The 12,066-nt window shown below is 38.5% G+C and overlaps 1 protein-coding gene across 5 annotated transcripts in view; it reads right to left on the bottom strand.

Annotated features, from left to right (window-relative positions):
* Window positions 1-12,066, bottom strand: part of cntn5 (contactin 5) — a 155,231-nt gene that overhangs the window by 25,646 nt on the left and 117,519 nt on the right. For all 5 annotated transcript variants that reach the window (XM_016680665.1, XM_016680663.1, XM_007569936.2 and 2 more), the window contains 2 exons: window positions 10,142-10,286; window positions 336-463 (listed from right to left, as the gene is read on the bottom strand). In XM_016680665.1, the coding sequence (XP_016536151.1) occupies window positions 336-463; window positions 10,142-10,286 (273 nt within the window). The remainder of the gene's footprint in view (window positions 1-335; window positions 464-10,141; window positions 10,287-12,066) is intronic.

The following is a 12,066-nucleotide window of genomic DNA, read 5'->3' as shown; positions in this document are numbered from 1 at the left end:
CAGGCTAACCCAAAGTCAAACCACTGCATTTTTTGTTTCCACATCAGTGCCAAAAAACATGTTCAGGACCCCTAAAAGTAACTTCTGGAGGGATAAAATATCCTGCTTGACTCATCTACACTAGTGCATCTATAAGAGAGACGGTTATGCTATTAAAACCTGCTACTGTATTATGACTCTTGAATGTTAAAGCCCTTCTTCATGGCTGATCAAGCACAATAAATTTCCTGGCACCCATGCAATGGTGGGGGGGCAAAATGACATTGGGGACTGTTTACTGAGGGCTGACTTGTGCTAATTTGGCAGAAAATAAAGGCCTCTGGGGCATCACTTACCTTTTACCCACAGTATGGCAGTCATCTCTGCAGAGCCCAGCTGATTCTCTGCCCGGCACACATAGTTCCCTTCATCCGCTCGGCTGGAGTTAACAATTTTCAAAGTGTTGTTCCGCAACACCATAATCCTATCAAAAAGGAGGCTGAAATCAATACTGGCATGGGAGTCAAATTTATACACCAGCTGAACTTAGGACATGAAGTCATTTGTTAGTTGTACAGAGTTAAAAGTGTAGAAATGTTCACCCTGCTGGGGTATTTTTTGCAGAATAATCCAGCTGGAGTATATTAAATAAAAATAAGCATTTGAAAGATAACTTCAAAATGAATCATTTAAAAAGGAGAAGAGCAAAATACAAGAGAATCCCAGTAAACTTCAGTGACATTGAATGGTTAACTTGTTTCAGCAGTTCAATTAAAAAAGAAAAACATATGAAGTTATATTTATTTACCGGTAGGTAAATAAATATCCACCTTCTCTCTCGGGTGGAGAGAGGAGGAGAGGATGTGCAACAAAAGGCCGAAGAGCAGGACGCGATCCCTGGATAACCGGGTCGAGGACCATGATGGTCGCTTTACCAACTGAGCCACCGAGCCCCAGTATTCACCTCAGTTTTAAAGAGTACTGCTTACAGCTCAAAAAAATCCAGACTTTTGTTTCTTATATAATCCAATCATTACATTTTATAACACCAGAAACAGACAGTACAGTCAGGACAAAGAATGCTGGCTTTACAGTTAATACCATCCAATAATCTTGTCAACACACATGATACCGTTGCAGAAGAGAAACGCACAAGCAACACAAAAGACTGCAGCTTTGATAGGATCATGAAGCAAAGCCCATTCATGAAATTAGTGGAGTTTCACCTCAGCAGTGACACATGCTTATTGCCTCTATGACTCATTGATGTAATAATTCATGGAAAAGAATCCCCCAGCAATTATTCAACAGACACTGTAATAAACATGTGCATGAGGTTGACATTTAAAGAATTTTTTGGGTCTTTTTAAAAGTAAACTTGCCCTACTTTTCTTCAAAATGGACAGAAACAAACATTTGAAATATACCACTTCATCCAAGATCACTGCTGTAAAACCTTTTCAGTTAAACTCATGCATAAGATTTATTGTTTTATCGTGTGAGAATTATTAAGTAGGTTTATGTCTCGTGATGTTGCTCTGAGCAGATGAGAGTTTTCTATTCACTGAGGCTAAATAAAGAAATGTTGGGAACATGTTTGGAGATTGCCAACTGCAAAAACCCAGAATTTGCATAATAATCACTTCCATATGCCTTCCTGATCAAAATTGATTTGCTGATTCCCAGTGAAAGCGTCTTCCTCTGTACAAATCCTCTCAGCTCATTGCCGTTCACATGTAAAAGGATCCGCTTGATATCAAATTGTTTCCGACATTTATGTCGGGTCCATAAATATCTTCAAACTGGAGTGTTAATGACGCCTACTGATTTGGCAAATCCCTCTCAGGTGACTTTTGAATTGGGTTTAACTAGAACAAATGAGGGAGATGACATGCTAAAAAGAGCCACAGCTGGTACACAAGACAGGAGAGGGTGACGATATTACAGTCTGAGGTGTCATTTTAGATTACTGTATGGGCACAAATATTGCGCAAATTGGATTCTATAACACCCGACGTCTCCCGGCTCCCCTAAATACACTTTACAGACACCCAATTTGCCAAACCATTGTTTTGGGGGATGGTGTCAGATTCCAACAAGCCAATACTGTTACAAAATGATTTTGTGCACGAAATGATATCAGCAGAGTGCCCTTCACCAACATGGTGTATTCTGTTTGGAGGTGAAAACACATGGCCATCAGCTTCAAAAACAAACATCTGTGTCATGCATCCAGGACTCTGCTTTTCAGAAGATTGCAGGAAATTATTTTAGGCTTTTTGCTGCAGCTATAAACCTTGGTTTTCCATGAGGTGTTCTAAAGTCAAGCATCGTTCTGATGTTGATGATAATCTCTGGTCAAGGGAACAAGAGCAACAGGAAGTCCAACAAGCAGATAAGAGCTGTTACATGCTGTGCAGGGATATTTCTTCCCCCCTAAACTAAAACAGGTTTGTTGTCATTGTAGCATTTTTCTTCTCTTTCATTTCAAAGATGTCATGCTGTGCAATTTTTATTTTCTGTTTGCTGCACATGACTTCACATGGAACAAAGGGAAAATTTTCTATTTTCAGCAGGAGAAATGCATTTGTACACAAGTGCGTATCGCTTTCTGTGCATGCCCCTTCTTGTATGTCTTCATCTGTAGAAAATGTGATAAAGATAAGTAAATATGATGTCACATTTACAAACTTGGATTGAATTGGATGATGGAAACAATCTATGGTTTTGGTAAACATTCGAGTTGAAGTGGCTCATATTACTAGAGCTGATGTTCAGTTTGGTTGTTGTTTTTTTTGTTTGTTTTTTTCATAAAGGAAAAAACCACAACTGTTTGGCACAAACTGTAATTTTCAACTAGAATCGTTACCGGATATATCGGCATCAGCCTCTTCACTGAGTTGCTGCTGAGGATGTTCTCCCTGTGCATGGTGGGTTCTCTCCGGGTACTCCGGTTTCCTCCCACAGTCCAAAAACATGTCAGGTTAATTGGCCTCTCCAAATTGCCCCTAGGTATGAATGTGTGTGTGTGCATGGTTGTTTGTCTCTGTGTTGCCCTGCGACAGACTGGCGACCTGTCCAGGGTGCCCCCCGCCTCTCGCCCGGAACGTTAGCTGGAGAGGCACCAGCACCTCCTGACCCCACTGAGGGACAAGGGCGTAAAGAAAATGGATGGATGGATGGAGATCATTCATGTTACTTCTTTGAAAGAAACTTTTTATTTAGAAATGTGAACTGCGGATGCGGATATTATCGCTCGGGGCGTCTGTGCTTGCTACACCACTGAGACGTCATTTTAGGCTTGAACTGCCTCAGTAATGGGCCAACTCCTTTTTGCATGACTTACACAAAACACTAGACTTTTTCAGCGTCCCATCAGATCATATTTTTGAAGAAAAAATGTATGGCCAGTGAGCCAAAAGGAACAGCTCTGTTGTCCGTCAGTGTTGCTTGTGGACGTCAGATTTGCATGAGAACCAGAAACACGAAATATAAAGCTTCCGGCTTTGGACTTCCAGAACTAATTATTTGCAAATCAGTTGTTGAGTTGGTGACAAAAAGAGGATCTGAGGTTGTGTCCAAGTTACACATCACTTTTTGTTTATGAAATGAAATGACACTGGCCCTTTTCCCACCACCGGCAGGCAAAGCAGGTTAATTTATCAGGGGTTTTTGTGTACAAAATACAAAAACAGTGCCAATTTGTTGTTTAAACAAATCCCAACAAATTCAGTGGTTCAAAAATGTTACTTTTTTGTCACAAACCAAGGTTGCCACAGCACAGCACCCTCCTGTGTCCCACAGCTGCGTGCTCACGTAGCTGGCAGATACTTTACAACGTCCTGATTCAAACCCCTGGAAAGGGAGGGAGCAGAACTCAAAATAGGACCCTCTGGGTCTACTCTGTCACCTGAGCCATTGCAGTCCGTTAATTTTATGGACAATTTAGACATTGTTTATAGATATTTTCAAATAAAAAAATGCTCAGTGAGAAATTCTCTGACATCAGCATAGCAGGTTAGAGATGCCATAAATGTCAGCACAATTATATAACATTTCTTCAAGCCATGCTATGCTAAGGAGACGTTCTGTGCCCTGATGAAAACTCACTCACCTCAACATGCTGAAAGCTTGAAATGCATCCAATTGCAGTGTAGTCGTCCCTTTTTTTTTTTTTTTTTTTTTTTGACCAATTTAACTAAATATTTTTGGACTAATTGAGACAGCCATAGCCTGTGCATGAAGATTACACTTTCAACCATGTACAGAAAAGTAAAAAAAACAATAGGCAATGGCATCATAGCAGAAGTGACTAGAACAATTTATACACTTGTGACCACTAACAGCTCCATATCCAGCAAGGATAAACATGGTGTGCATAAAGGAAACACTAATGTAATGAGGACAGATTCAGTAGGTAAAGAAATGTCTCACCAAGGTTTTGATGCCACACAAACATTCATTTCTATGTTTCTTTGTGTGTACAAAGTACAAAGCAGCTTTATATCAGATCTTGTGGCTTTCAAGGATCACAACAGGCTGCCATTTGAATAATTACAGTATAATTTGAAACTCATCAAAGGAAAATTTCTAGTACAATGTTTGCAGAGAATGCTACACAATGGGAAATAAAGTACGTCTAGGGTTCTTTGTTCCCCTGCATCACTATTTCCATAAATCTAAATAAGTAGTGCTTTCATCTTGTGTAGGATCGGGGCTCCACGCGACGCAACCTAAATGTTACTGCATTCAGTGAATTGAGGAAAAAAAAAAAAAAAACTGTCAAACTGATGTGCATATCACCAGGCGGTTCTCAAAGAAAGCCCAAGTGTAACATGGAGGAAAACAAACCTGCAAACATCACTCCTGCATTCATAAGTAGGCCCTCATTCAGCTGAAGGACACAAACAAGTCGGTGCAAACATTTTGGTTTGACTTGTAACAGCTGGGGAATTAAGTGCTTGACATAAGATCGTATAGGACTTAACTATATCCAACGAGGCTGCTTGCAGCTATGCGTGGATTTGGCTGAAGGGCAGAAATCACATCAGTGTCTTGTTTTGTTATCATGCTGTATTTTTTTCCCCAAAGAATCAAATAAAACTATTTGTTTGAATTACATAACATTTATTTTGGATTTGATTTTAAGAAAGAAAATCAATGAAGATGCTGGTATATTTTTTGGTTTTTTTAGAGGGAACATATTGCTCACATTGAAATATTTTAATAAAGCCAACCTTAAACTTTAAACTTATTTAATCAACAGAAAAAAAAATCCCACGCTGAGAAATAATTATCCTGAACAACATCCTGTAGCACAAATACATCCAAGAACTCATTAAAATAAATATACCCATTTTCTTATTATTATTATTTTACACTTTATAGGATGATTAGTGTCTAGGAACTTCAAAATCTAGACTTTTGTTTTAATTTCCTTGGGACATAAACATGAGATTACAATGGTCACCACTGGCCACGACCCTGAATGAAAATCAAATTTTTGTCTTTTTATCTAGTGATCTGGATGGTAAGGTAGTAAAAAAAAAAAAAAAAAACCCTCTAAAGCAGCAAATTGTGGCATTGTGTGGGTCTTTAAGTCTCCATAACATTTAGAGAATATCTAGATGAACAAAGTTTAAGAATCAAACAAGAAAAGGCGTCTTTCCTTTTTCCTGATAAGTTTAAACAATAAGTTTCAACTCTTTCTTTTGCTCAAGTCTAGAATGACTTTAACTAGAATCTTGTGCTCTGGTGAATAGTTAAAGGTTCCTCTCTTTGTATGCTACAGGTCAATCTTAAGGATGTTTCAAAGGGTCTGTTCAAATTCAGGGACTTCAGTCTTTGAAGGCTGCATTTAAAGAATAAAGTCACAGCGGTGGAACGAAGGCTTTCCAAATTCTAAGACGATTTCAAATGTGTCCTTCTTATTCTCTGATCTGAAGAATGGATGTGGTGTAGCCCACCCTATCCAATACTGTGGGCTAAGCGGGAGATATTTGTTTTGTACCAATGCCGAATGAAGTAGGAGAGGAGTTACATTTTACATACATCAAAATCTGTAGATACAAAATTTAAAATGGCAATAGGTCAAACAATAAATCTAAAGCTAAACTGTCCAATTTCACAGTTGCTCAAATCTGGTCTTTGTGGTCAAAGAAAGAATGTGGGAGTTTGGCCCTTTAATTTTAATATTCTTTATACATTTAAAATACATTTATGTAGGCCTGTAGAGAATCTGATTAAATTTAAAATAAAATAAACAGAGTTCAGCATTAAGATACCCGATGCACTAGAATGTAGTTTAGCGAGTAAAAAAAAAAAAAAGGGTTTTATTCAACATCAAGCAAAAGGCATTGAAAGGTTTCTTGATAATTTCTCTACTGTTGGGTATTTATCCTTGCAACACAGAGCACTTTCAACACCAGCAAGGTGATTGGAAATGGCAACGAAAGACTCATGGGGGTGAAACGAAATCTACCTACACATAGACAGTTAGGCAACCATCCACAGCCAGGAGACATTTTTCAAATTATGGAGGATATTCACATCCGACAAGGACACTGAGGCAGAAAGGACAAGATAGAGACTACTGGGTATACAGAATATGCAAATGAAGCCAACCTTAAAGAGAACCTAGAGGAAACAGCAAAACATCACAGAAAACCTTTATCATTTGGTAACAAATCTGTTGATTTGAAGGGTGTCAGAGGTAGAATGCAAACAGAGTGATCATTGCTTAAATGCTGAATCATTAAATTTGAGCAGATTCTTTAAAAAGTTTGGCAAAGAGAATAGAAATTCCCAAATTACTCACTTACAGTCTGACAGTAAGTCTGTATATTTCAAATGAATCTGCCACGTGTTCTCAAGCTAATGGGATTAATACCTTCTGTTTAAGAGACAAAAGCCCTGAACATCCTGAAATCCATGTTAATTACAAACCTTCATTAAGTCAGCACAGCTGTCAATGTCAGATAAACGCGAGGCGGCTTCGATTCCTCCCCTCCTCCTTCAAGAACACAGCGTCTCTCCATCCATACACTCTTTACTATAGATGGTGTCAGAAAATCCTTGCAGGAGTCACCCTGACCCGGACCTTACAATGCACGGCTTCTCCCACTTTGTTTTAGCCGTTTGAGATTGCAATCAGCCCTTCACAAGGTTGATCGCGATTTAAACAGTGACTCTCCTAAACACGGCGTCATCCACTTCATTAACTCACTTTGGGACATTTAAGTTGCAAAAGACAGGCCATTAAGGGCGTCAAACTGAAACGAGGTTTCAGTCTCAGACAATAAAGCCACTTTCTGTTGCATCCTAGCTTTACTAAAAGAGAGATTATAGGAGGATGAATCATACACATCTGTAATATCAGATTCAATAGTGAAAGCAAGTGGTAGGCACCGTTAAATAAAATGTTAGTTGCGTCAACTCTGCAGCTCTAATCATAAACATTAGTTCTGCCAATCCTAAAGCGCTTCACCAACATGGTATGTGGCAGAAGCTAATCCTAAAGTGCTAACTTCAATTCAAATTGAAAGACAACAAACCCCAATATCATTTACATTTTGACAGATATTGCTTATCTTCATATATTTTTCTGTTGTGTTCATTTTTTATTTTGTTCCTGCATGTTTCTTGTTCGAAATACAGTTGTTGGGGGGAGGGAGGGGTGAAAGATTGATAATGTGACAAAATTGGAATTGCTGCATGAACAGTGTTGGCACCCTTCAGAATAAGAGCATGTTTAAAATGCCTAACTGAAGGATTAACAGTTGATAACCAAAATTTCAATGAAGATATTGAAGCTTATTCAACTGAAAATTTACAAAGCACCCCAGTAAATTAGCGCTTTATAGTTTATCAGGAAAAAACTAAATTGGAGGAGCTAAGTGTCTTAAACATTGACAAAGTTAGCAAAAATGCCAAGTGAAAAATTAGCTCTGCTGTTAGCACTCTAGCGAAAGTGTGCCCCCCACTGGTGAAAGTAAATTGCTCTAAGATGAAAGATAACAGCCTTGAAAAAATATATTCATACCCCTCACCTCAGCCACCTAATTAGTAAGTGGATTCCACATTTGAGTAATTTAATCTTAACACAACTGCAGCTGTTTCACAACTTCAAAAGAGTTTTGCAGTTTCCAAGTACTGCAAAAGAGTGACACTAACTTCTGTTGAGTACATTAGTGAACAAACAGCTACAGATACTAAGCCTTGGAGCACATTGTGGAGAAATTTAACAAAAGGTTTGACTATGAAGCACTATTTCCAGCTTTGAACAACTCAGAGCTCCATGTAATCCATTATCAACTACAATCTAACCCACCAATCTGGCTTGTATGAGAGGCAGGAAGAAGGTAATTGCTTAAAGAAACCCAAATTAAGTTGCATTTGTAGTTTGTTACAAACTCTGTGTGGGGCACCTCAAACAAGAAGGTTGGATAAAAATTAAAAGTGAACTTTTTGGCAAACCACTGTATGTGGGAACCAAGCACTAAGGCTGAAAACCTGATACATTTTTCAACAGCAACATGGTAGGTGGTCAGAAGTGATGGGGAGATGGATGTAATTAAATAAAGGGCAGAGAAACAAATTAGGTGCTTCAAAAGACTTACGGCTGGGGCAGAGGCCCAGCAGGATAATGAGACTAAGAGTAAATAAAGCTTATTCCTATTCATTAATAGCCCAGTCACACCTAATTCTAATTGGAAATTTGCAGTAAGACTTTGAGCTAATTTGCAAAGCAAAACTGGCAAAAATTCTGAGTCCAAATGTTCAAAACTGATGGAAACACACCCCAAAAGATCTGCAGCTGGACCAGCAGCCAAAGATAGTTCTAGAAACCAGGGGAAATTAATTTAAAAAAAAAATCATATAACATTTTTTAAGTCTTTCCTTCCATTTCAAAATTATGTGTGACTTTGAGATTGATCACCACATAATCAACACTTCAATAAAACAAATAACCCTGCTGTAATTTGACAAACTGCAACACTTTAAACAATATTCTTAACTGTAGTCTTTTTCAGAACATTGTTTTAAACAAGGTCATAAACAAATATAAGGTAATCCAAAACCGTACCAGTGTAGTTCAAAACAAAGGCGTATTTCACCCTCCAGTGACATAATGGCAACAAACCCATACCCAAATCCTCTTCAATCCACCTGTTGGAGTTGTAAAGATTTGTAGCTGTCTGTTTGAAGGAGCCACACACACTGAGGATCTGATTATCAACCCGGTGCCCTTGCCATGAGTCTGTTGAACAGACTACTAAATCTTAGCTGATAAACAAACGTCCCCTTCCCTCACTCAGAACTTTGGATTCTCAGCAGTAAGTGATAATTTCAGCTGCGTCGCTCACTTTGATTGATGGGTTCTTGTGCGTACGCGGGCCCCATCAGGTGCAGGCAGGAGATGCTTCTCATAAAAGATGAAGCGGCAAACTTGCATGCGGATTCCAAATGAAATTGTAGGGACTAAATTGTCAGCATTCTGGAGGAGCAGAGGGGGTTAAGTATGAGCCTCCAAAGCTCTGCTGGTACCTATAGTGTTTTATTCCAACAGTGACACTTAATTTCAGAAACTGTAATAAAAATGTGACGTGTTGGAACAAGACATGTCTACCAACCCTCACAGGCCTGGGCCAGAATGATAACAGTTGGATTTTTGCTTTAACACCATGAGAAGAGAAAAAAAAAAACTTTTATGAGCCAATCTAATTGTAAAGGGAAATAAAATCTTTAAATATTACAGCATAAAGGACAATAAAAATTTAATGCTATTTAAAACAAAACACTTGAAATTGAAATAAATTCTTCTTTAAACCATCTGACCTATTATTATTTTTAGTGTGCAATAAGGGGATTACGTCAGAATATTAACTAGTCTATTAAAATTTTCCATGAATTGAACTATATATGACGATATATAATATATATAATAAAGATTCAGCAAACAGGTGTTTTGAATCACCTGTCCAATTTTTGTAACATTCTTTTTATATCATAGAAACTTAAACCACAACATACATCAGGCAGCTCACAGTTATTGCACGCTCAGACTAGAGCCTGGCTTTTGTGAAAGCAAACAGCTCACCTATTTCAGATCTTGTACTGCTTCAGCATGAGAGGGTTTAAATAAATCACTAGAGTGTTTTACCTTTTGTTTGGTTGTATCCTCCTGTCTCCTCTTTTCCATGTTATGCGGGGTTTGGGCGATGCTTTCGGCTTGCATTCCAGGGACACGTCTTTCCCGAGCGTGGCTATGACCCGTATCGGATTGGGGACGAAGACGGGTGGAGACGCTGGGTGGGACAGACAATCAACGTTTTTTTTTTTTTTTTTTTTAACTCTGGATTTATGAATCAACATGATCATTGAATAAATTTGAATAGATATTGTATTAAAAATAAAAGCTTTTTTTTGTTTGTTTTATAAAATCACTAGTGCCACAGTTACTGAACTGCATACTTTTCCTTTTTTAGGTCAAACAAAGTTCCAAGGAATTTCTAATTACTAATGTATGACTTCATGTTTTCCTGGGGTATAAATATGACATGACACATTTTAATTAGCCACTGGTCAGTGAGCTACACAAGGTTCCATATTTATCATGCCACCCTGCACAATCAGCAGGATGAGAGGTGAACATCTATGGGGGAATTTTCTTGCCATAATCCAAGAGCAAACATTTTCAGGCTGAAAGCAGGATTTCGCATCTATTGTCCTCAAAACTTTTAATACTTTCGCTGCTTTCAAAATAAAAATATAAACGAAACTATTAAAAGTTTTGAGAATAAAAGACGTGAAATCCTGCTTTCAAACTGGAAATGTGTGCTTCTGGATTATAGCAGAAAAGTTCCCCCATAAACATCTGCTTAAATATTTGCATTTTTGGGCCACCAAATCTTTTTTGGAGGTTTTTATTGGCACTAGTGGCCTTCATTCACCAGTGGATTCACAGGGAGAAGAGCAGACAAAGAAGGGGAAAACATGTAGTGAATGACCCAGGAGCAGGAATCAAACCTAGGACTGTAAACTCTCTATAGTGTATTTGGTCTACCACTGAGCCACCAACCATTAGACATAATGTTAAAATACTTTTGTCAGTTTATTAATCCCTTAATGGCTTAGCACATGTGTCAAACTCAAGGCTCATGTCATTTTATGTGCCCCCCCCCACCCCCACCCCCAGCATTTTAGAGGCCGATGATTGACTTAAAATAGGTTTTGAGCACGAATTGACTACAAACTACATCTCCCACAATGCATTCCGATTGTTACCAGCCAATATTACGGCTTCTCGCCACTAGAGAGCAGCAGAGTCACCTCAAGCTGCTTATTGATTTTCCCAGCGAATAAAACTGAGACATCGACAGTTTTATTCGACAAGCTAACATCAAAACGTCCAAGAAAAGAAACATCGATTTACAAGTAAGACTGTGAATGAAGATGTGTGTGAGTTGGTGTCAGGGCGGCAGGTGGCGCTAGACTTTTTTTGTTATCCGTTATCTTGAGCAACAACATAAAAAAAATTTTAAAAAATCGGTCATGTACTATTTTTATCCGTGAAATTACAATCATATTAACATCGGCTATTTAGTCGCATTTTTTGCGGTTTAGTTAATATTCACCGTGAATCCAGATCCCATCACAAATTAGAAGATAAATGTATCTACATTTTTCTCGTAGTGACAAAAACCACTGACTGAGGCCCCAATAGCTTTTAATAAATTAAATTAAGCGACTTCACTTAACTTAGCATCACTTCACCCGCTTGGGTCTGAACAACTTCTTCCTGGTTCCCATCTGCAGAAAAATCTGCGCTAATTCATCAGTCAGTTGGATTTGTCTGATCCAAACAGATCAACTGAACTCTGTGAGTGTTTTACCGTGCGCGGTCCGGTGTGAGCTTTTACCAGGATTATTTATTTATTTATTTATTTATTTTTGCGTGGTTTCGCTTCTCCGAAACGGACAGATGTTACGTCTGCAGCTCCTCCAGAGCGCCGCTCTCCTGGGTAACGTGAACCCAGAAGGCTCCATTTGATCCCAGGCTTAGTTTATGGACTGAACAGACAGAAA

This window comes from Poecilia formosa, unplaced genomic scaffold, assembly GCF_000485575.1.
Source record: "Poecilia formosa unplaced genomic scaffold, Poecilia_formosa-5.1.2 Scaffold252, whole genome shotgun sequence".
Taxonomy (NCBI): Eukaryota; Metazoa; Chordata; class Actinopteri; order Cyprinodontiformes; family Poeciliidae; genus Poecilia; species Poecilia formosa.
The sequence above is the reverse complement of the archived record's forward strand: the minus strand, read 5'-3'. Positions and strand labels throughout refer to the sequence as shown.